The sequence below is a fragment of the Mytilus galloprovincialis genome, chromosome 8 (assembly GCF_965363235.1).
Source record: "Mytilus galloprovincialis chromosome 8, xbMytGall1.hap1.1, whole genome shotgun sequence".
Classification (NCBI taxonomy): domain Eukaryota; kingdom Metazoa; phylum Mollusca; class Bivalvia; order Mytilida; family Mytilidae; genus Mytilus; species Mytilus galloprovincialis.
In genome coordinates this window covers 21,311,769-21,338,538 of record NC_134845.1, presented here as the reverse complement: position 1 = coordinate 21,338,538, position 26,770 = coordinate 21,311,769, and the positions used below count along the sequence as shown (strand labels likewise).

The 26,770-nt window shown below is 30.8% G+C and overlaps 2 protein-coding genes across 7 annotated transcripts in view; one reads left to right on the top strand and one right to left on the bottom strand.

Annotated features, from left to right (window-relative positions):
* Positions 1–8,344, bottom strand: part of LOC143085307 (uncharacterized) — a 46,766-nt gene extending 38,422 nt beyond the window's left edge. For 2 of the 3 annotated variants that reach the window (XM_076261572.1, XM_076261574.1), the window contains exon 1: positions 8,273–8,344. The gene's annotated coding sequence lies outside the window, so the exon portion shown is untranslated. The remainder of the gene's footprint in view (positions 1–8,272) is intronic. The other variant, XM_076261573.1, reaches the window with a different exon arrangement.
* Positions 8,345–8,575: 231 nt separating this feature from the next.
* LOC143085309 (uncharacterized) lies at positions 8,576–23,602 on the top strand. 4 transcript variants are annotated; one of them, XM_076261580.1, is made up of 12 exons: positions 8,576–8,593; positions 9,618–9,670; positions 11,614–11,797; positions 13,225–13,282; positions 13,854–13,905; positions 14,711–14,901; positions 16,323–16,425; positions 18,842–19,025; positions 20,104–20,161; positions 21,075–21,126; positions 22,375–22,565; positions 23,137–23,602. In XM_076261580.1, the coding sequence occupies exons 3-12, from the start codon at positions 11,614–11,616 to the stop codon at positions 23,246–23,248; spliced, it is 1,185 nt and encodes a 394-aa protein (XP_076117695.1). In that variant the 5' UTR covers positions 8,576–8,593; positions 9,618–9,670; the 3' UTR covers positions 23,249–23,602. The 4 variants fall into 4 exon arrangements, with proteins under 4 accessions (XP_076117695.1, XP_076117694.1, XP_076117693.1 ...); XM_076261579.1 differs by lacking the exon at positions 8,576–8,593 and adding an exon at positions 8,622–8,815; XM_076261578.1 differs by lacking the exon at positions 8,576–8,593 and adding an exon at positions 8,799–8,815 and having other exon boundaries at positions 9,603–9,670.
* The last annotated feature ends 3,168 nt before the right edge of the window (positions 23,603–26,770 follow it).

Here is a 26,770-nt window from a genome sequence, read left to right as displayed (position 1 = left end):
CCCCATCCCTGACTGCATAAATAGGAGAAAACTTCAAAGCTTGTCTATTTAGTCCCAGAATTGTGCTTTTATTGAAATTTATTTGGAACGTTTAAGATACAATGAAGTGCATACATCAGTGTCATATATATGGTCTCTTGTGGATACAATGGCAATCATACCGATAACTCCTTATACATGTACTGTCATACAAATCATTATTGTTCACATACAGGTAAGAGTTTCTACAAACCTTACTATAGATACATCCAACATGATCACACTAGCAATAAAGTATCCTAATTCCTCTTAACCTTCAAAAGTATGTATAGAAAACTCACTATCATCAGATAGAATTAGTTCAAACAATTAACGCCTGTAACAGACAGCTACATAAGATAGCAGACTGTCAACCTATGTTATATATACATGATGGTAACATAGTTCTGGAAGAGATAGGTTAGGTGTAAGAAACAAATTACCAGGCTTGGATGGTATGTTGTATTATGTATTATGTAATAAATAGTATAAACATCCTCGTCTATACTGAATCTGTAATTCACAAAAAATCGTGGAAATTCACGTTTAGATATGAGAGACTGTGATTGCAAATACAACTGATGATAGGTAACATCTTTATCATCATCAAAAGCCTGTATGAGGAAGTGTAAACTTGCTATAATTATACACCCAAGGTATAAAATCCTTATTACAAATCATTTCATCCATTTTATCATTCTCTAAACACTGACTTCTTTTACAGTTTAAGGTGATGATATAAAGGTTCAAACAATATGATTTGATTGATTGATTGATATTATTGATTGGTGTTAAAGGCCACTTTCAACACTATTGTGCTATTTCATGACATGGCCATAAAATAATATGAAATGAAAGTCATATTTCATTCATCATTTATTATATATGAAAATTGAGCACTAAAGTCTGCTTTACAAATGTATCCAATTTGAACACATCTGAAAGTGATGAAGATGCTTGTCATAAATCTAAAAGAACTTACAGTAAATTACATGTACAAATATGTACATGTTACTTTGTATCAGAGAGACCATGACAACTTTTCAGTTTAAATATACATGAAGAATACATTGAAGATCTTGCCATGCTGATAATTTTTGCAATTAACATTTCAAACATACACAAGTACGGTAGCTCCCTCGATTTTCAAGGTTAAAGAAATGTACATGTAACACCTAGAAAATCTTTATATATATATAGCTGTATATTGATATTTCAGTGGCAACAACTACTCAACACCAGGATTTGCAGAATATCCAGGGTAGATATAAAAGCATATTCTGTTGCTGATAAAAAAATCATTTTAAATTCTTTTACCTTGCATTTGTCTACATCATGTACAATGTACATGTACATGCACATGATATTCATGCTACATTGTAACTGCCAAGAACAGCAGAAATCAGTCAAAATGACAATTACTGGATTTATTTTCTGAGGTATGTACTTGTTTATGTAATATAAAAGTACTCTGTAGATCTTGTAGTGCTGATTGATAATTTTTGCAATATAAACATGATAAAGTTTATCTTTAGTTCTCACGATAGCAGCCAAATTTGCTAAAAAGTATTAACTTTGTTATTAAAAGACAAAACCTCTTAGACCACATTTTAAAGGGTTTTGTCTGACATTTTTGTTAAAAATGGACAGAATGTAGATCTTGACATTCTTAATATTTAACCCTGCAAGATTTTCTGTATCGAAAAATGTTTTAATGATACATATTCTTATTTTATGTTAATCCATGACAACAACTCACACTTTCTCTTTGGATCAAGTGAGCTTAAAACAAAACTTTCAGTTTCAAAGAAACATTTCAGTTAAATTGAGATGTATAAATTATATACATGTAAATGTATTTACTGTATGTTGTGTCTTCACAATTTAGCATTTTATTCATTTACATGTACGTTTTTCTTCAGATCATCAGAATGAATGTGAAATGAATATATATAGAAGTTGATGAAATAGCACAAATTTAAATATAATTTCAAAATGTAACTTAATATGATGATGTGATACTTACATACATGTACATCAGAATTTAAATTCTAGCACGTAATGTATTCACTATTGGAGGTACAGATGTTTTACCTTGACTAAAACTAATTTTGATAATTTAATAATATACATGTACATGTACTTTGATCCTTTGACAAAAATATAAGATCTTTCAAAACTTGAACCTTACACTATATTGGTAAAATTTCGTTGGATATATATATATATATAGAAGTTAGACAAACAAAGATTTGGATGGAGAAGCCTAAAATGGAACAATAAGCTGATTTTTTTCAGAGTTATCTCCCTGTAGTGTAATGTGCCATGTGCACCTTTAACATGGCACTCTGATGGTATCTTTTCATTACATGTACATATTGGTTTAAAACCTCATTGCAAAAAATGCTGACTTGGAAGAACCTCTGAGTCTCATACTACATGTAGTAAAAAGATACTACATTGTATATGGGTAGACATTTCTTAAATGAAAAAATATCCAACATCTTTATTACAGGTACATTTGTACCTTCAAAGTGCTGTCCATTGCATAAACAAATGTAGTACAAGCATGATAAGAAAAAGGTTACCATGTCCTTTTAAAAATCTACAGGAAGCATTAAAGTCTATATATACAACAAGGTCAACATTGTATTTATATAATTAATCTGTCTGTATTTATCGAACAATGCAGCTCCTTGAACATGTTAAACAAAGAAACCTCTTAGCTTGGTCAGTGGTCACTTACACTTAAACAAATATGTACCAGTAAGATACTGAATGATGTTTTTTTTTAAATCATGCCTACATGTACATACATGTAGTACCGGTAGTCTTAATTATTTAAATAAAAGCATAATAACCAAAATATACTACATCATTTAATACATGACAATCTTTCAAAGTAAAAGTTAAAATGCCAGAATTAATGGGTCACTGCAGTTGTAAACTGTCAAAATATGAGAAAATTATAAAGGGTGGGAGGTACATGTAGATGAAACTTACATAAATGAAGAGATAATGAAAAATGAGCAAATTTGTATGGATCCAAGGCCATCAGTGGGCTCCAGAAGCATTTAAGTGGCGCATCCAAAATATTTGGAGGCAAATATCGACTTTTAGATATGGAATGAAGCCCTAGCTTGTTTGGCAAAACAGCTATTGGACTCAGAGCAATCTAAGACTATAGATACATTTGTAAATTTAAGGGAACTTGGCCTCCAATCATAATCACAGTATCTATCATTCATTTCGTCAATTCACAAAACACTCAAAATCTGTTTACGTTTTTTGAATGTCATTTAAAAAAAATCTCATTTCACAAACTCATGAACAGTTCTGTATTACTTACATTCAACAGGTTTTCTACACATTGATATCGTAAAATATAAATGGATTAGGCACTAGCCACAATAAGAACCTTTTTGAAGAGTGAGTGCAGAAAACAAACTAAAAAGCTTCACATTGTGTCGAGCAGCTGATATTCTACGATATCTATACCAAGAAAACCTAATTATCTGTTTTATCGTTTTATTACTGGTCTCCCCCTCCCTAAAGACAGTTTAACACTTGACAAAAGCAAGCTTAATAACGTCTCCTCACACATTGTCTTCACTGATAATTTCTCCTCAGACATTGTGACGTTGCTCTCATCTCAATGTAAATACACCAGAAATACGGAGAAAATTGAGCAGGGTGGTATAGGCGAAGGGAAGGAAGATAAGGTGTTTAGTCGAATTGCTGATCTGCTGGGTATTAGTTATCACTATTAGCATGATCAGCCAGCCAATATGACTTATATCAGTGAGGTTTTGGAATAATTATTCAGATCAGTCTGCTCAGATAAAATAAATTTAAATCCTGACATCCCGAAGTTCGAAAAAAGAATTCCCAGATCCCGAAAGGGTCAAGACGGAAATCCCGAGCTTAAAAACACCCGATCCTGGAGTCCTGATAAAGTTGAATCCGAGTCCGTTCGCCCTGATTCATGTTCCCCCTGATACCTGTTCGCCCAGGGTCCGTTCGCCCTGATTTTTATTTTTTTCTCAGTGGTGTGGAAATATTTGTTGTGAGCACTTGTCCCCGGGCAAGTGAAACCTAAAATTTTACTTGTCCGGAAAAAAATTTACTTGCCCTTATGATACCAATAAATATTGAAGTATTTCATGTTAGCTGATATATGATTCTTACTTAGCACTGTTGTGCATCACAAACAAATGAAATATATTTGTTTATATGTGTAAAAACTTAGGAAAGAAGGAAATGGGTTGACATCAAAGGGACAGAAACCTAACAGCACACCAACCAATGAAATGACATGTAAAGGACAATTTTGAAGCAGTTTTTGAATAAAAATTGTAGCCAGTAGGTACATATACTAAATTTGAGGACAGTGATTGAAGAAATGTAAACTAAATAATAGATAAACTATTGATTTTGTGGTGTTTCTCTGAACTGACACTTGATTTTCTTTCTTGATTATTTATTATTGTCTTGATGGGCAATTAATGCCAGACTTGGGGTAATTGTAATTGTAATCATTAATCAGCTGTAATTGATTACAATTTTTCAAGTAATCATTGTAATCATTAATCAGCCAAAAATCTGATTACATGTAATTTAATTTAATCAATTACTTTTCAAAATACCCTGTAATCCTGATTACTTTTTGATTACATTCTGATTACAATGAAAAAAATCTTAAACTGTGTTTATGGTCAATAAATGAACAATTTTGTTATTTTTATTTAATAAATATTTACATGTTAAGATAGTTTGGTTTACTTTATAGAGCATGTTAATTGATTTGTATACTTCAGTAAAAAAATAAACTGTTACAGTACTGAAAAGTCATCATTTATAGTCTAAGAAGAGACATATAATACAATTAGTAAAATATATTGTACTGGCCTTAGTAAAAGATATTGTACATATATTCACAATTTAAAGATGTACATATATATATATATCGTCGCTGTTATGCAAAAACCTCGTATCTAAGGTTTTGATAATTTTACACCAGGCAGTAAAAACTGAAATCTTTTTATCGATTATTTAGAATTAAATATGTATGTTCCACTGTATGCAAAAATATCTGACCTTCTAACCAATCAATTACCAAGACGAGCAAAAATTTCTGCACCTATATATTGTAATTTCAAAGCTTTTCATTATTTCTAAGCTATATTAGAACCTAAAATTGATAAAACTGTGCCTGTTATAATGTCAGCTGCCGTGACATGTGTTTTTCTTTTGAGATGCGATATTTTCGCACAACAAAATGTGTCATCAATCCGACTACACTTTTTCGTCACATGTCAGAATTCGGGTTAATGATTGGTTAGAAGATCAGATATTTTCGCATACAGTGGAAGATACATATTTAAATTCTAATTAATCGATAAAAAGATTTCCGCAAAAAATTGAGATACGAGATTTTTGCATAACAGCGACGATATATATATATTTGATAATAACTGTTATATTCAAGTAATATTATACTTTTCTTTAATCCTGAATTATGATCTTTTGTTAATATTGTGATTTTTGTCAACTTTTAATTGACAGGTAGGAAACCAATTAAGGTTTGTTTTTATTGCAATTTCCAATTGAGTATAGCTGTAGGACAATGTATATGATAAAAGATTAATCAGACATGATTTATCAAAAAAATTTATCTAATTAGCACAAACTAAATTAAAAGTTGGACAAATATCTTGTTCAAGATAAGCAAATTTTTGTAAAATTTTTAAACTGGACATGTAAAATGCAATGATTTATAGGACTTGTATTTTGTTTACAATTTGATTAAACAATTCTATTAAAATTTTTATATAGTTTTTAACTGGCAACTTTATTTCATCAATATTTTAACTTCCATAAACTGCACCTTGAAATACATACAAAGTCTCAAAGAGGTCAGAAGACAAACAGCAAACTCTTTATAATGCCATATTCAATTGAAGTCAAAATAATTTAGAGATCAATGAAGATAAAGTGTAATGGGTCATAACCAGTGACACAATGTTCATGTATGTAAATGTATGTTGTGAACTTTTGTGGTTTATTAAATAGATGAAGTTTGAAGTTATCATTTTCTAATATATAAAACAAATTCTTTCTAAAAAGTGCTTTAGTTGTATCAAATGTTAATTCATTCATATCATTCAAAATGTGTGTTTTTTTTTAAATTCATTGTAATCAGATGTAATCATGATTACTTTGCAAATGTAATCATTAATTTAATCAGACACTTTCAGAAATGATGTAATCATTAATTTAATTTAATCGTTCAAATGACAAAGTAATTGTAATTTAATCAATTACATTGAAAGTAATCGGACCCATCTCTGATTAATGCATCCCTTTTATTTTCCACTTTGACAACAAATAATGTTGTCAATGACCTTTCATCTATAAATAAGACAAAAACTTAATCATGTTAATTTATTTTCTGAGTTTCCATAGATAGCCAGGGGCAATCTGATATCCACGATGTCTGAAATTCTTGCTTCCATTTTTTTTAAATACTCTGTGTCCTCCATTTGCATTTAAGGTTTTCTACTCGACTCATGACTCTTTTTGTCTTGCTTGTCCACCTTTTTATAAAGTATTTACCAATCTGAATCTCGATACAAATTTTAAAGACATGACACTTCCGTTAAATGAAGGGTTAAACCTAATCGACGATCCCGTGTCAATGGATAAAGCCAATGCAATGTTGCGTGACTCGGGTTTGCATACTTATTTTTATTTATTTTGGTAATCAATCTATTTCCGGTATCATGTAATATTTATCGTCATGAACATTGATGTTTTAACTTGCTGAACATTGGTTTCTTTTACATAAATTAAACATCTTTATACGTTTTGAAATTAATCTGTTTTTGTCGGATTTGAAAAGACATGACACTTCCGTTAAATGAAGGGTTAAACCTAATCGACGATCCCGTGTCAATGGATAAAGCCAATGCAATGTTGCGTGACTCGGGTTCGCATACTTATTTTTATTTATTTTGGTAATCAATCTATTTCCGGTATCATGTAATATTTATCGTCATGAACATTGATGTTTTAACTGGCTGAACATTGGTTTCTTTTACATAAATTAAACATCTTTATACGTTTTGAAATTAATCTGTTTTTGTCGGATTTGAACTTTGTCTTGTATATTTTTTAACTTGTCCTCGAGCAACCAAGACAAAAATAATTACTTGTCCGGTTGTTCAAATGTACGAGTCGGGCGAATCGGGCATAGCATTTCCACACCCCTGTTTCTAACTGTTGTCTAGTTGCATTATTTTAAGTATTTGAACAAAATATGTTAAAGTTTGTTGAAAAATTGACAGAATATTTATATTGCCACAATCAATTTATCATTTTCCCTTTGATTTGTAGAGTAGAATACTGGATTACAATGTATTTATCTTTATTGATATTTGTTAACAAAATAATTGTATTCAGTCAATTTACATTGTATGCAGTACATTGTATGACTAGTCTTAGAGTATAAATAAATGAACTTGTACATCCGTTTCACAATTTACAGTTCGTACATCATTGTTATTATTAATTTCAAGCTTAATATTCTATTAAAACAAAACGTTTGTTTTTATTATTAATCCATCAAAGGACATGTACAAGTATCACAATAATCAGTGATCCGAATTATTTTGTCATTGAACAATTAATGATCCTAAACAAGCCATAAACTTTTAAATATTTCCATAAATTTCAAGAATATACATGATATACATGTATATATATCATAGTAATACCTGAATAAGTTTATTCAACTTCAATTCCCTGAATATTAATATTTTTACAGTAGGGCGAACGGACTCTATGGGCGAACGAACTCAGAGCGAACGGTCCCGATACCGATAAAGTTCCTATCCCTCCTCTCATCACAGGAGTTTGAATGTGTTCTCATATACATGTACAGGTGATACAGGTGTATGTATTCTACAAACTCTATTTCATGACATTCCAACAGGTTTCAACATTGGAGACATAATTAACATTCGTACCTGGGTATGTTTATAAACCAAGAACTGAGACTTCAATGAATGTTTAGTATGGGATACCTTTGGATTTACGGTTACCTGAGTTTATAATCAACCGATAAAGTGAGTCACAATTTGTGTGACAATTAGTTTCTATCAGTCATTTTAAAATAAAGACATGACGTGTTTATTTAACCAAACAGTAAAGATAATATTCTACAAATTTAATAAATATTCTATAACACCTGTACCTCTAGTATACCTGTTGTTTGTCTCGCCCCAAAAATAACAACAGAAAATGGCGATTTTAGGATTGAAGTCACGTGACATGTACAAAACCGGTAACATTTGACGATAAAACTGTTGACAGTTATTAAAACGAAACATGTAAATAGATAATGTAAATATGCTTTTTTACCTTGTATATAGTCTCACATAATCATTGACAGAGAGACGTTGAAATGCGAAAATATTAGGCGGGTAAAGGGAAATAACTACACAAAGAAAATTATCTTCCGGGTCACTTGTCCATCAAAGTTCAAGGTTCAAGGTTCATTGAGATACTAACACAGGTAATTGTTGTTGAGTTAGAAAGAAACAAAAGATGTACATTGTCGTCATGTATATCTAAACCATTACACACTATCAGGTCTATCAATATTCTTAAACTTGAAAAACGGTTTCTCTAGACTCCTGCCAGAACACATACGTCCTTGACCTGAGTGGCATCTGCTATAGAGGTCGGATTTAAATTTCAGGAAAAGGTCTGCATCTCAATTATTTTACAGTGAAAGGTAACTTTTTTGCCTTTTATTAATTGGTTTTAATTAAGAGTATGAAGTTTTATAGTTTTACATCTGCCTCTGGTAGGGTTACATGCATAACATTACATATGACCTTGACCCTCAAGTTCATACTTTATTGGATATTACATGTTTTAAGATTGTAATTTATTAGCCTTAGATACCTAATATGTTATAAATGTAGTGTACATATGTACTATTGGTTATGGAATTTCAAATGCATTAACCTTAATTATAGTCTGCTCTGATGGAAATCTGATTTCAAATAAGATTTATAAGCCTCAGATAAAAAAAATCTTTGTAATTATTTTATATTTTAATTCATCACATTAACCTGAACACAAGCATTCAGAAGATTTCCATTTGACTATATTGACCTGGTGACAGTTCTTAGATAATGAGTAATAATGTCAATGTTGCAATGTTCAGGAGAGACATTTAAGTGTGTCTTTTAAAAATGTAACAAGATCAAAAATCAAAAAAACAAGGAAATTCAAGATAATGTGTATTGTATAAAACTTAATTTACTATACAAGATGTATATGTAATTAACATAAAATTATAATTATTTATCTTGTTTTTGAATTATCTTGTATTTGTTTCACTGAACAACAGTCTTGGTTTCCTTGACTGACATATTAGATTATTATTAACATGTGGTTTTGTTCTCATCCTGGTTTTACAGTGTAAACTGTTTACCTACAAATTAGACATATAAAGTCATTCTGTTCTTCAAGCTAAATGGAAATTAAATTCATATCAACTTTTTATTTTATAGTTTATATACTTACAGAGAATGTAGATGGAAATTGTGTATACAGGAAACGAGAAACCTTAGGTAGTGCTGTAAGTACCATAGAAAAAAGTTAGAAAAAAATAATTTAAGAAATTAATTAAAAATACATGTTGAAAAGACAGATAGACATTTGTAATCCCTCTTCCTTAAGGTAGATACATGGTATACCGCCATCTTGGATTGTACAATCACAGTAAAATATCGGTCTAGTTATTTGCCTATATCTGCAAATTTGGAGACAGATTTGCAATTTAAAGGTAAGATTGTTTAACAAAATAAAGAAAACTTGGTAATTTATTGTATAATTCAAAATATTTAAACAAATATCATATTTTTTGCTTTTAGAATCATTTTTTTCAAATGGTCCATTTAAGGGAAGATAACTCTTTTAGTAAATAATTTATACTGGACTGATAGGGAAATTTTTTCTTTTTACTTGTAGCAAGAAAACAAGTTCGGTGACATCATTTTTTCTTTTTATTTTCTTAAAATATATTACAAAAACTATCTTTTCACAATTTCTTTCAAAATTTTATCTCATAGATTTTTTTTTATGCACACAAATGTGTTTTTCCATGAACAATCTAACCAAATTTAGGCAATTTTCAACGATTCATAGCTTGAAAAATAGCACGGTGACCCATACTTTTTATTATATTTTTGAAAAGAGCATAGTAAAATCTTCATTTTGGCTAAATATAAGAAAATTCTGTCTCAAAAAATATTTACTTATGATCTACCTTAAGTTAAGATGAATAAGGTATGTTTTAAACTGAATAGAAATGTCTAAAGATGTTGGAATAATTATACCCTCTTGTTAAAGTAGATCAAAGTTGTGTTTATGAGAATGGTGCATTATGATAGACATGTTTTATTATTTTATTGAAATTATTGTTTGTTCTCTCACTTTTTTACACAATTTTTTTTACCAAAGAGCCATAATATACCTATTTCCTTTGAATTAAGACTTTTCCTTAATTATTGAAAGCTATAAATTATGCATCTACCATATAAAGCAAGCTATTTTAAAATTTATTATAACTTCAAGATATCTATTTTACTTTATAAGATAAATAGTATAGTTTACAAAATATCTCATATAAATTGTTAAAAGATATCTTATAGTTATATACGGATTTTTTGTGTTATTAAAATTTGCTGTCACAAAATGTTAGAAATTAATATAAATCAAGGAATGTATCTACCTTTTGCAAAGCTCTGATTCCTTTGACAGATTTGGCTATACTTTTTGGACCTTTTGGATTATAGCTCTTCATCTTTTATATAAGTTTTGGATTTCGAATATATTGGCCACGAGCATCACTGAAGAGACATGTATTGTCGAAATGCGCATCTGGTGCAAGAAAATTGGTACTGTTAACATGGTTAATGTTATTACAGTTTACAAGATATTTTATATAGTTTATGATATATCTTATACAGTGTATGAGATATATCATATATAGTGTATGAGAAATCTTATATAGTGAATGAGATATCTTATATAGTGAATGAGAAATCTTATATAGGGAATGAGATATTTTATATAGTGTATGAGATATTTTATATAGTGTATATAAGATATATTACGTAGTTTATAAGAAACCGCATATAATTTTCTTTACAAGATATGATATAAATTATACGAGATATCTTATAAACTATAGGAGATAAAGAACATAAGATATCTTAAATGAATTTTTTTTTATAAGATATCTCACATACTCCAGAGGATATCTTATTCACTTTAGAAGATTTTGTATAAACATTAGAAAATATCTTATAAAGTATATAATATATCTTAATCTTATAAAGTATTAAGTATCTTAATCTTATAAAGTATTAAGTATCTTATAAAGTATATGAGATATCTTTTAAGTATATGAGATATCTTTTAAGTATATGAGATATCTTTTAAGTATATGAGATATCCTGAAGTTTAATTAGATAGTAAAACTGCTTGCCATTTACATAAATAATATTATAATTTTAGATGACATTTAACATCAGTACTACATGGGATGGTCGGCCAATAGACCATGACCCAGTCATAATCTCATTAGATCGTGACAGATGTAATAATGTGATAATGACTGTTGATGCTCCTTTCTTTAATAATCCAGCCAACCCTGGTGGTACCCCTGGTCAACCATTTTCTGGACTTTGGGATTATGAAGGTATGCCATGTACTTTGTATATAGTAATTTGCTACCATAACCATTTTGTACCCAAAATGACAATTTTAAACCATGAATTTGCAATTTGTTACATGAACATAAACCATTTTATAGCATATGGAAAATAATTTTTACTATATCGTACTCTTTGGAAAATGTACATTACCATTTTAACCATATGGGTAAAAAATACTATATCTCTTGGTACCATACTAAAATTGAACTTTACCATAACATACAATAACATACGTTGTACTTTTTATACGACCACAAAAATTAAAAATATTTTGGGTCGTATATTGTTATCACGTTGTCGTCGGTGTCAGCGTCGTCCGAAGACAGATGGTTTCCAGAAAATAACTTTAGTATAAGTAAATAGAAATCAATGAAATTTTAACACAATGTTTATAACCACAAAAGGAAGGTTGGGATTGATTTTTGGGGTTATCATCATCATCGCTGGTCTCAAAGGTTTAGGAATGAGGGGCCAAAACAGGGGCCCAAATAAGCATTTTTGTAGTTTTCAGTCAATTAAACTTGTGTTTAAGTGTATAAATCTCTCTGAAATTATACCACAAATTTCCATACTACAAATGGATGGTTATAGGGGTTATGGCTCAAATCATTTAGTAATTAAAGGCAAAAAAGGGGGAAACACTTTAAAATAAGAATTTGTGGGGAGGGGGGGGGTCGTAAAATTTTCTCATTTCAGATTTCAGAAATTAAATTTGAGGGGATTAATATTCAACAGCATTATAAATAAGTGTATTGCTCAAAAGCAAAAAAAAAATTTATGTTCATTAGACTACATTCATTCAGTGTCAAAAACCTTTGCTGAGTCAACTATTTAATCACAACCCAAATTCAGAGCTGTATCAAGCTTGAATGTTGTGTCCATTCTTGCCCTAACTGTTCAGGGTTAAGACCTCTGTGGTCGTATAAAGCTGCACCCTGCGGAGCATCTGGTTTTACTTTGAGTTGAGTCCATGTCCACTTTTAAATTAGTACAATTTTTTATTGCTCTTTTTATCGTTATAATAATGTTACACAAATAAATAATGAAATAAATGTTATAAATCTGTTTTAGGTAAAGATTGCATGAAATATTCAAGTCACAAAATGATGTTACACATGTCAAGAAAAATACATAACTTGACATCCACTGTGGAGACAGTTCTTTTATAATAGTTTAAAATTTTACAACACTCTTTGCGCAAGGAAAATTTTCCTCAGACTTCTCTTATTGAGAAAGATTTTGCTTGATTAAAAATATGAAATAACAATTTTTTACAATTTTGTTGTTATCATTTTATGTGACTTAGACTTAATCTTAATCTATTAAATTCAAAATATCCTTCTTTTTTTTTACAATATTAGTTCTATTTATATTAAATGGTCATTACTTACTGATTTTCTTTTTTGTTCAGTTGCAGAGGCATTTTTTCTCAATGACCAGAATGATTACTTGGAAGTCGAACTGAGTCCGTAAGTCTTTTGGCTCAAAACAATCCCTTATTTTTTTCTATATTAGTATATTTTAAGCAAACTTTTATGGTTATATTGACCAATACAATCAGGTCATAATACTCAGGAAGACTTATAATCTAAATAGCATAATGAGAGTCATTTGTTGATTGTCAAACAATTTTCCAATGTTGTGTACATCATGAGTCTATTTTAATGAATATGTTTAGAATCCAATTGATTAGACAGTTAGAAAAAACAACACCAAAATTGATGAAAAAAGGAAATTTAAGTTTCTATAAATATGTGGGATAACAGATATACTTCATCAGTATCATTATGATGTAAAATGGATCATATCAATCTACTCTGATAAAACTATTAAAATCTTTGTATTAAATTTATACAATTTTCACATTGAAAATGCTTGTACAATTCTTAATTTCGAAAACAGCATAGGTTAGGTATTTACAACAGAGACTGCATTAAATAGATATATAGATATGCTTTTAACAAAAAATAGTAATATTCAATATGAACTGGTACATTTCTAAAATTTCAGCTATAGTTTTTATATCTGTATCATTTAAAGGCATGGACAACACCTGCTTTTGTTGCTGCACGGAGCTAGGAATAGTTTTAAAGTAAGTGTAAAAAGTGCAATATCAATTAAAAACTTCTGTTTAAGAATAAATCATTCTTCAGTTCATGAAAGTACCAAAAGATATGATGAAGCCTGTTTCTGTTATCTGATTTAAATTTCATTTGTTTAAAGCTATATGTCAATAATCTTATATGATTTAATTTGCATATCTATAAATACTTGAATTTGATTGGTCAATTTGAATTTTTTTCTCTTCGTTTACACTTTGATAATAAACTCATCATAGATATATGCCATGATCAAAATTTTATATTTACGCCAGACGCGCGTTTTGTCTACAAAAGACTCATCAGTGACTCTCGATATGTTTCTGAAACTACTTTCATAAACCTTCACTATGATCTATTCATGCGCAATATACATGCATGCAGGGATCCCAGTTTTTCAGCAAATGAGATTAAAAAACAAATATGTTACAGATGTTTCTCTTCTATTTATGCATATAAAGCAAAAAAAGAAATAATGTGTGAAAGCTTTGAAAATGTATAAACTTATTATTTAAATAAAATTCCAAGAAATTTAATGAATGATTTAATTAGCGAACTTACGTCTTACAAAAACACAACGTCATTTGAATGAATTCTTTAAACAGAAAGGTTATTTTATTAATTGTACACATCAAAATAAGATAATATCTCATTAAAATGTAAATTTTTGAGGTATGTGCTATTTTATTTTAGATAATGTTGCATTTATCCAACATTTATAGATTTTAGTAAGTAAATATGGCAACCAACTCCTTATATAGATACTACCTATCTTAATTTGATGGAAATATTTTTCAGCAACAACTTCCACTGAATTACAAAGCTACTATTAAAAACAATAGATGGACTGGGGTAGCCACCATACCCAGCAGCTATTTCCCTCCAAAAGTCACTAAATTTAATGCTTATGCAATCCATGGATCAGGAACCAATAGAACTTACGAATCACTGTATCCTGTACCAACAGGGAAATATACAGATCCTGACTTGTAAGTTTTTTTTCCCTGATTACTCTTCTGCATTTTGTATTGACAGTTATATTTTAGTAAAAATTTTAATTACATTTTATGTTTTAAGAATCTAAAACATATTTCATTATGGAAAAATGAACTCTTCGCTAAGATACCAGGATTAAATTTAATACCCCAGATGCATGTTTTGTTCGAAAGACTCATCAGGGATGCTCAAGTAAAAAAAGTAAAAAACGCCAAATAGGTATAAAGTTGAAGAACATAATTCAGAAAGGTTTTACCAAATACAGCTAAGGTAATCTTTTCTTTAACAGTTAACTTATTATTATGACCATATCAATGATAGTTCATGTCAACCCTGAAGTACAGATGTAAAGGCAGTTGGGTAAACATCAATAATAACTCAGTGATATTACTATTAGGCACATTTAATTTCATTATTGTTGGTCATCTCAACGGATTGATTTTTCTTGCTTGAGCCGATACATCAGAAAGTGAGAAAAGCAGTCCAGTTGAGATGTCCAATGATAATCTGTTTATCACTATTTTACCTATGAAGACGTTGTTAATTTCATTGACAACGGCACATTTGCTTCTATAATTTCTAGTGATAATTGTTTACATCACTCTACTGTGCTGAGAAAGGAAATTATCAGTCAGTAAGATTAAAGGAAATTATCAGTCAGTAAGATTAAAGGAAATTATCAGTCAGTAAGATTAAAGGAAATTATCAGTCAGTAAGATTAAAGGAAATTATCAGTTAGTAAGATTAAAGGAAATTATCAGTCAGTAAGATTAAAGGAAATTTCGTAAAATAGCGATAAACATTGTTACATTTATTTACAATATTTATTAACATTTGCACAATCAGTTATCTTAATATGTCTGACACTGACAAAATGCAAAGGTAAGTGCAGCAAACTTTCAATAATAAAATCAAGTAACTGCATGTGATAAAAAGTGAAATCACAAAAAATACTGAACTCCAAGAAAAATTCAATATGGAAAGTCCCTAATCAAATGGCAAAATACAAAGCTCAAAAACATCAAACAATTGGACAACAACTGTCATATTCCTAACTTGGTACAGTTATTTTCGTATGTAGAAAATGGTGGATTTGAAGATGAAGAACAACTTCTTTGAAAAATAAGTTAAGTATGGCTCTGACCATTTACCTGCATGACTGGTAGTTATGCAATTTAATCAGAAGTCATCAGTATTCAGGTAACAAACAAAGATGTAACAGTATAGAATACATCATATGGTAAGAGTTCTTAGAAATACTTGGCAAATCCTGTTTTGCTTTCCAGTGTAATTAATAAATTTATTCAAGGTCTTTAAAATAAGGGTTTTAGGTTTTAATGTTTTTTCAAGACATTCATACAAACTATAAGCTATCTAAATTATAAGATACTGTTTCTTGATATTTGTCTTTCAGCCATAAATTGGACTATTTTCAACCAATCAACTTTAAAGACCTGTTAGCTAGAAACTGGAGCCCACAGTATACCTCAGATGAATGGAAGCAGTACTACCCAAATGTAAGTCAAAAAGTCAGTCTGCATACAAGCTTAAAGAAATTTTGTACTTCGTTTAATAGTCATATTTTGTGTTTAACTTTACCAACAAAAACCACTAAATTGATATTCAACAAATAAAATGAATCACCAGTGTGTCAATCTAGCTATTCACAACACAGTAATTTTCCCCTTAAAAATTGTACATTGCATATTGAAATAAAAATAAAATAAAAATATTTACACTAAGATTTCATATTATTTGTAATTGACTGATATTCTGCACTTTCAGCTCACCTGGCCCAAACTATATTTTAATAATTATATACAAATAAAGGCAACAGTAGTATACTGATGTTCAATACTATTGAAAAATAAATAAAATAATAAACATCTAAAACTATAACAACACACTTAAGCACAAGAATGCAAATCATATTTTATCTATTAGATTGTTTTGTCCAGTGGCAAATACTTCATGCATGTTCAGAAAAGTTAACTCATTAATATTTTACTTCGTTGACACATATCACAACTGCTAATAAAGTTAAAAAAAAAGTTGTCTCATTGTTTTGTATAATAACTGAATGTCTAGTGGCAAGTACTTGACTTTGTATCTCATTGACATACACCCCAAATAATTTGTAGTAAAAATGTTATAAATACTTAAAAAGTCTCTGAAGTACTGCTGGAGATATGTCATCTGAGTGGTCATACAGGTAGCCTCTTGCATTGGGTTCAATGCTGAGAATACTGTTGGGTAGTTGGTTGTCAGGAATGCTGTAATCTATGGTTGTAAGATCTTGAGTAGTCTGGATGAGTTTTGCCTTGACGAATTTTCCCAGGAAGGTACGCAGAAGAGTTTTCATTTCTGCTGCCAGGTAACCAATACGTGCCTCTGTAGCTTGTAAGATGGTGTTGAAGTTGTTGAGTTGTTCCAAGATGAAGCTGAGGAAGTAGAAGTACAGGTAGATCTCATGGTCACTGAGTTGAGTTGCTACTCTCTGAATACGTCCGGGTTTCTCTACCTCACAGTGGGAGTTGAAGTAACTGGTGAGAGCTGGCTAGTGGTGAAGAGTGCAGTCAACACAGGTTTCTAAGCTGAGCCATCTTGTAGTTGCATGTTTGAGAAACTTGCTTGGTTCTACGTCACAGAAGTCTAGGAACTCTTTGTACTGTTCTTTTCCCTTGGAACTATGGTGGAAGTCAAACTTGTCTGTTGACAGTTCTTTGATGCGGGTCATCACTGAGTTATTCTTTCCCATCTTCACATTGCAGTTGTCTATGAAGCTGAGTACATTAGTCCAAGGTATGGTGTAGTTGGTCGAAGATGTTCTGTGAAGTTCCTATGTTGCAGATTGGCATAGTTAAGAATCTGGTCTTAGCACTGTCTGAAGTGAAGTATCTAACTAAATGGCCAGGCATTTGTCAGTGTTTCTGTAGTTGCTTTCATCTATTGCAAGTGAGAATGGTTGGTTTCTTAGGTTGGTGATAACATCTTGCTGAAGTGCAGGAGCTAGGGATCTTTTGACGATCTGATCAAGTAGCCTTGGTTCTGCCACAAGCAAATTTGGTTGCGATCTTGCTATCTGGAAACATCACTTTGCATACTAGTAGTTTGGTGAAATGGTCTGCATAAGAGAATGGTATGTTGTGTTCTGCTATAGAGTAGGCGAAGAGGACTTCTGCTTTTGTCACATTTGTGAAAATCAGGTTTTTTGCTTGTTTTAGGAACCCGATATAGGGATTCGGGTTGAAGCATGAAAATTAGGATAATAACGCCAAAATCGGGATAGTTGGCAGGTCTGCGATAGTCATAAATTGATTAAGTGAAAACAAATTCAGGTCACTGTTACCATCACATACCAAAACTAAGGTAAACACATCAACTATAAGTGGAAAACAACTGTACAAAAGAAACACTGAACTGCTACAAAAACAAATATTAACATACATAGAAACTGACTATTTGTTACATCTGCCATATTCCTGACTTGGTGCATGACATTTCACTAAAACATTGGTGGGTTGTATCTGGCATTATGGCTTGTCAAACCTCCTGCTTAAATGGCAATGAAAAAATTACAGCTAAAATGACAATATTACATGACAGGAAAATTGTACAAATAAGCAGAGCAAGAACACTCAGTACAGGGGAAAACTTTAACAAATAATATAGTAGTACATTACAACATGTAAACTCTAGAATAACAATGGAAACTTATCATGAATTTACGAGTTAACACAAAGACACCATAAAAGAATTATAAACTGTGTGTCACAAGAATGTATCAACACCACAAAAAGTAAAATGATGATTTCTAAGTAGTTATATGTTATACAAATATTAAATAATATCTAGAAAACTATCTCATATGGTTACCTTTATAAATTTTATTTGGCATTGCTAAATAAATTATCTTTACAATTATTATCCTAGATGACATATACTATCAGTACTATCTGGGATGGTAAGCCAATAGACCATGACCCAGTCATGATATCATTAGATCGGGACCAACACAATAATGTGATAATGTCCGTTGAAGCACCTTTCTTTAATGATCCAGCCAACCCTGGTGGTACCCCTGGTCAACCATTTTCTGGACTTTGGGATTATGAAGGTATGCCATGTACTTGACCACTACAAAATTATTCAATGTGCAATGAGTTGTAATTTTGTATTTTAAAATGATATATTATCCAAATTTATAAAGTTTAACAACATATACTTATATTTTAACCTGCTTCCTTGAATGCATATCAAGTAACTGCTAAATTCAGTCATTCCATCCATTTCCTACCGTTGGTAGGAATTTGTCAAAGCTTTCTTAGATTCTACGAAGGTAAATTGGTCAAGTTGGAGCTTGATGTGTTGATTTGTTGCATGTAATCAATTTTTGCAGCCACATAAGGTTTGCTTGTATTTCCAAACTATTTAACACTCTTCTTCTTTAAGTTTTCAGTAGTCCTTCAATGATCTGAAGATTATTTACTGTTTGGGCAGTGTGGCCTATATATATATTTACAAAAACAAAAATATTTGGAAATAAATTTGAGGTGCGTAACTTGATTTTTTAAAATTGTGATTAAAACTATGTACATAGGCTAATTATGAGTTAGAAGGATTTGTGGAGAACAGCTGACCAGTGTGAGTTGTTCTCTGAAAGTGTCGACAGCGACTGTTTGCATTGTCAATAAGTTCCACTGTGTTATGGTATATAGAAAAAATGAATATTTATATGTATCTTTTTTGGTTGAAATGTGCCTAAAAGTATAATTATGGTTTTTGCGGGTTCTACTGTCTGATGGTTTGAGAATAGCAGATGGTATAGCTACGATTTGATGTACTTTTTTGTAGAAAATTATTAATCTTGTGTCATTGAATAAGAAAATTTTTCATCAAAATGTTTTTGCTTTAGTAAAACAGTATGAATTAAGATGTTAAAATATTTTGTAAATTTATATGCTTAGTATTTTCATTATATTAAAAATGAGATCTAAAAAAATGATAAAATCTGTAACAACAAATATTTTACAAAGGAAAAATAGGCAAAGACAACTTCACTAGTGACTTATTGTCGAACATATCAAGGCTAACTTTGATTTAGTAAAATGAATCAAAATATCCTTTCTTTTATTCCATTATTAGTTCTATTTATATCAAATTGTCCATACTTGAATATTTTCTTTTTTGTTTAGTTGCAGAGGCATTTTTTATGAATGATCAGAATGATTACTTAGAAGTTGAACTGAGTCCGTAAGTTTGCAAATTGATTTTGACTTTATATACGTGCTTGGTATAGTAATGCAAGTTTATTATGCAGCAATTGAATTTTTTAGTTATTTATGATACTTTTTACCCAAATATCTCTCCGATTCATAACAGTTCCATACACATTGCCATATTGGAACATATCATTCTGCCTTTTATGGTATATGGACCTTTACAATGTGAGATCATATAATCAGGAAGTCTTATTATTGTAATGTCACCATGAGTCTATTTGAAAGAAAACATTTAGAATCAAATAATCAAATGATAATTATATAATCTATAGATGAATTTGAAGACCAGTATACGAAAATAATCTTTATTTTGTCAAAATTCACATTTCACAGGAAATGATAAACATGTTCATGTGAATAAAATAACCAAAACACACATGGAGTACTTCATACATTCTTAGCCTTCAGACAGGTGACACTATACAATATGACAGATTCTGACTTGGGACAGGCACCTGAAGTATTTTATTGAGGTGTGTATTTGTTTGCGCTTCTGGCGTATATATTCAAAATTTAGTCCTGGTATCTATGATGAGTTTATTTACAACCACTGGGTCGATGCCACTGCTGGTGGAGATTTATTTCCCCCGAAGGGGTCACTAGCCCAGTAGTCCGCACTTTTCAAAATTTCAATTTTTAAAAACTAAGGCTTTTCTACCTCAGGCATAGATTACCTTAGCTGTAATTGGCATAACTTTTATGAATTTTGGTCCTTAATGCTCTTCAACTTCATACTTTATTTGGCCTTTTTAACTGTTTTGGATTCGAGCGTCACTGATGAGTCTTTTGTAAACGAAACGTGCATCTGGCGTATATACAAAATTTAGTCCTGGTATCTATGATGAGTTTATTTGCAATCATTTTTATTTCTGTATCTTTTAAAGGCATGGACAACACCTACTTTTGTTGCTGCATGGAGCTAGGAATAGTTTTAAAGTAAGTGTAAAGGACATGATATCACAAGAAGTTCAAGCATTGTTCTGTCCTCTGGCCATAAAAGTACTTAAAAAAAAATATTATGAAACAAGTTACTTAAATTTATCTTTTCAAGCAATTGCTGTAAAGTTTATGTTTTATTTATTCCTCCACCAATAAACACTTGCTGCCAGGAAATAGCCATTAGTGCTTTAAGTGACATTAAAATCAATCAATCAACATAGTTACACCATTTCACTGTAAAAAAATGTTAAACATTCACTTGATATTGAGCTAATTATTGTTTACTGTTGTTTAATTATCAGTTATAGGTTGATTTGAACGTTGCGATTAAGCTTAATGTACGTTTGACTTTTATAGACCTCCTGATTGTTTGATTTGTTGTATAATAAAGAGATGATTTGATATGGTGCCAACTTATGATATTTTTGTTGCAAGATGTACCTTGTATTGATAAAACTGACACAGAACCTGATATTTAATTGATAACTTTACAAAGTCTACAAGTTCAAAATAAGCTTAAAATTGCCCACCTAGGGGCATCACTTTAATTGAGGTCTTGAGCTGGCATGTCAGTAACTGCTAATAGTCCTTTGTTAATTTATGTATCATGGTCATTTTGCTTAGTTTCTTTTGTTACCTATTCTGAAGTCAGACACTGAGTTCTTTTAAACTGAGTTTTACTGTGTTTCTTTATTCTACATTGGCTAGAGTTATAGGGGAGGGTTGAGATCTCACAAAACGTGTTGAAGCCGCTGCATTTTTGTGCCTGTCCCAAGTCTGGAACATCTGGCTTTTGATAGTCTTGTATGTTTTATGCCCTATTTATGGGCATTATGTTTTCTGGTCTGTGCGTCCGTTCGTTTGTTGGTACGTTCGTACATCTGTCCATCAGTCGTACCGTACCTCTGTCCGTCCATCTGTCCATCTCTCCGTCTGTCCATCTCTCTGTCTGTCCCGCCTCAGGTTTAAGTTTTTGGTCAAGGTAGTTTTTGATAAAGTTGAAGTCTAATCAACTGAAACTTAGTACACTTGTTCCCTATGATAAAATCTTCCTAATTTATGTCAAATTAGACTTTTGACCCCAATTTCACTTTCACTGAACATAGAAAATGATAGTGTGAATTGGGGCTCCATGTCCTATGAACACATTCTTGTTTTTTTATAATTTTGTTCTAAAACAACTTGCAATTACTTTGTTTTAAAATTAAATATACATGTTCAAAAATGCTTTACAATATTTTCCAGCAACAACTTCCACTGACATACACAGCTACCATTAAAAATGATAGATGGACAGGGAAAGCTACAATACCTGGCAGTTATTTCCCTCCAAAAGTCACTAAATTTAATGCTTATGCAATCCATGGATCAGGGACCAATAGAACATACGAATCACTGTATCCTGTACCAACAGGGAAATATACAGATCCTGACTTGTAAGTCTAAATAAGATTCTATTTTCCCAGTTAATCCTATGCATTTGGTTTTCTTAGACAGATATAATAATTTTCTATTACTTTTATGCATTTAGTATTGCAGTTGTGTTTAAGGTAGGCACAATTTTGAGTTCATTTTAAAAAAAATGGTATACATTTGTTAAAGTTAGATATTTTTGGAACGTTTTGGTCATCTATCAGGCATAATGATTTTCTAGGTAGAGTTATATTTTTTCTTCTGGATCTTAAACATATTTTAGTATGAATAAAACATATGTGGCATATACATCTATGAACTCAGTAATATTTTGCAAATTTTATTGGAGTGTTAACATTGGTATGCAGATTGAAAAACTTAAGTGATCATCATTCCCGTACCTTACCAATGTGTTGACAAATAACAGAAAAATGCATCAAGTTCTTACAGATTCTTGGCTAATCATTTTGATTTTTTCCATTTTGAAGAATAAGGCATTCATTTAATGTAATCAAAATCTTGCTACTAAAAGTACCCATAGTAATTTAAGGATGCTTAATTGTAAAATAATGTTTATGTATTTGTGTCTTTCAGCCACAAATTGGATTATTTTCAACCAATCAACTTTAAAGGACTGCTACCTGGTAACTGGAGCCCACAGTATACCTCAGAGGAATGGAAGCCGTACTACCCAATTGTTGGATAAATTGTGCAATATAATCATTTACATGTTTTTATGCATATTGGTAACTTTTTCCCATATATTAGGAAATTTTTGCAATTTTTATTTTTTTCCAAATGGGATTTTCATTTTTTTAAACTAAATTGTCTTTAATCCATTCATTTTTGTACATTTATTGACCAACTATTCTTAGGAGGCCTGCCAAACCATCACTTTTGAATGGTGTAACTGCCTCAATTATTTCCATGGACTGGGATGCTCTAAAAAAAATCTTATTGTTATCAAATTTTATGTTGATTTTCAGCATATGTTTTGCTGTTGATTTTATTTGTTATTCATATTATTATGAAATAGAATAAACCATTATTTAAAAACACACACACACACAGTTTGTTATACATATGATGCCAAACAAGATTGACATGTCACAGTAAATTTGCAGCTGTCATTTTGAAACGGTGCATTATACAACTATAAATATATGACTATAAAATGAAAACTGCACACATGACTTCTTCATCATAGTTTTGAATCCTTTCATTTGAAGTTTTCATGAAATGCTTGTATGTTATTATGGTCAATTCCAACCCAAATTCCAACAACTCTAGCACCAATAGATATTAGTTAATAAAAATTTAAGTTATACAGGGTTGACTTCAACACAGTATTATTGTATATGAAATCTGTTGGATCAACAAAAACAATGTGACAATCTATAATAGGCCATTACTAGTCAAAATCTCAAAACACCTGCAATAAATTTACAAATCAAACAGCACTAAATGGTTATCTACATTTGATAAGTTTGAGAGATTTTATGTAAATGGTTACATTGAGACGAATTCATAAGTTCATAATGTCCATGCAAATGCTTTTTAATCACATGAATTGCACATTTATCATGAATAATATAACTATATTTGGTATATGGATCCTTACAAGGTCTACTACTCCTTCTGCCTGAGTTAACTTGTACAAAAAGTGCCTGTACACATTATAATTTGTACAAAATAAGGCTTAATTTCACTGATTGATTCTAGTTTGTTTCTGCTTAGGACTCCTGATAAATTACCAGCTATTGTCCCTACACGATAGCCAAAATTTCCTACTTCCACAACAACACCTTGTATATTTCTCAGATCGGTTGGTGCTCGGTCATACTGTGGTATTGGAATAATAACATTGTCTCCAACAGATAACTCACTCAGTTTCTGTTTTGTATTTCTTGTAAGGACATCTGCTTAGATTTGTTGGTCAGACAATGCGCGTTTTCTTGCACGAATAATTGTGCTTTCGACTTCCTCTGATACAGCTTCAATAGTTGTACTAGTTGATCAAGTTTCACAATCAGTCACAGAATCGTTAAGTTCTCTTTCTGATTCTACCAATTCAGCATCTGTGTTTTCACCCGTTCTATCAATCTCAATTTCTCTGTTCTCCTCTGAAACCTCTTTGAACACTTTCTCCAAATCTTCTTCGGTTTTAAGATTTGACAAAGAAGATGAAAATAACCCTATCTTTGGATCAGAACCAAACAGAGCATGATAGAGCGATTGATCAATTACTCTGTGATATCATCTATTTTTCGGAAATTGCACGGAGCGCAAACCATCAGACCACTGTTGTGTGTCATTGTCATTCATCCATGATATGAGTATTTCTTTAATGTCTGTATTTGCTCTTTCTACAGACCTTTTACTTTGGGGATGTCTTGGTTGCCCATGAACTATTACTATTTCTGACCATAACGATTTAAGTTCAGTGATTATATGTGTGCAGTGAACTCTCCAATTATAACTTTGGAGGATATGGGGTGGACCAAAGAGAAGAAAAATGTCAAGTAATTGATAAGCAACTTCAGCAGCTCTCTCAGATTTCAGAGCTCTAAGCACGCTAAATTTGGTATAAAGATGATATTGATAGTGCATTATCCATTGAATTCATGGTCGGGGACAGATTGAAGGTCTACAATTTGTAGCCTCAAGGCAATATAAATTAATCAATATGACTTTAAAAATAGCATTGAAAAGTTTGTATAGTGGGTATCAACACTTTTTTTAACACAACATCCATATGATAAATTTTTGTACAAGTTATAAGTGAAATTAAGCCTTATTTTGTACAAATTGTAATTTGTACAAGCACTTTTTGTACAAATTATAATTTGTACAAAGTCAAAATACAAATTATAATTTGTACAGTTTTTTTCATAATGATAACTTGTACACATCCAGTCAGAAATCAGAGGGCATATTGGACTGAAACTACATGAAGTTGTTTTTTTAGCCGGATGATTATATTGGAATAACCTGGGACTATTATACTAACTAATAGTCCCAATAATGACCCAACAAAAAACTATGCTAGTTTTGATATAAGTAAAGTGTAAAAAAGGGCTTTCTCTAGTTGGTAAATGGTTCAAAATTTCCGCCAGCAATATATATGTTTTTTTTCGCTTGATTTTCTTGGTGTTAACGTGATTTATCTACATAAGAAAATGTCTGTACCAGGTCAAAAATATTACAGTTGTTATCAATTCGTTGGATCTGTTTGAGCTTTTGATTTTGCCGTTTGATTAGGAATTTCCGTTTTGAATTTTCCTAGTCGTTCGGTATTTTTGTGATATGACTTTTTATCTATTGTTAAATGAGATTTGAACATTGGTAAACTAATGTTGTTTTAATAATGCCAGCATTGTATTAAATGATCTTCTAAGTTCTTAAAGATCAACTTTTTTTGCTTTGTAGAACCACTGCCAATGACTCTTGTCGTGTAGACAGGGTACAGGGAACTTTCACAACATAACATGGGTTAAATCATAGTTTTCATGATTATGCCAGTTTCTCAAAAGCTAACATTTATTTGGTGTTTAGCATACCTGTTTGTCGTATCACAGCCTTTTTGAAATGCATCGTTTGACATTGTGCTCGTTTTCATAGATTATTGATCAACCTAATATGTTTGGTTTGAAAAACAAAGTAAATGTCCTAAATCTCTCTTGAATAATAGTTCACATACATGATCTATTACGCAAGAAATTAACATTCGTATTATATATAAATATCTTGTTTAAATAATTGAATATTTTGTTATTTGATCAGTGTTGATTATATCTACCTTGATCGATAATGTAAGTAACAGATTTTCATAAGCTTAAATGACCTTTTCAATCACAGCATTCATATATAGCATCCACGTAGATAACTGAATAAATGGAACTTGAAAATACATTAACCTAAAAAAAAACATTTCACCTGACAGATTATTCTTCTAGTTGGATACTACTGTGGATTCATTTTTATTCGTTGGCGTCAATGAAGAAATCGAGCATTTTCATGGAATATCATTGTGTTTCTTTTTGATACAAATAAAATTGAGAATGGAAATGGGGAATGAGTGAAAAGGACAACAACCCGACCATAGAACAGACAACAGCTGAATGCCACCAATGGTATGATTTATAAAGTTATTCCACCCCTTACGTTATACATTGTTTGAAACGGAATCAAAGCGAAAAATGTCAAGCGAAACAATGTTACTAACTCT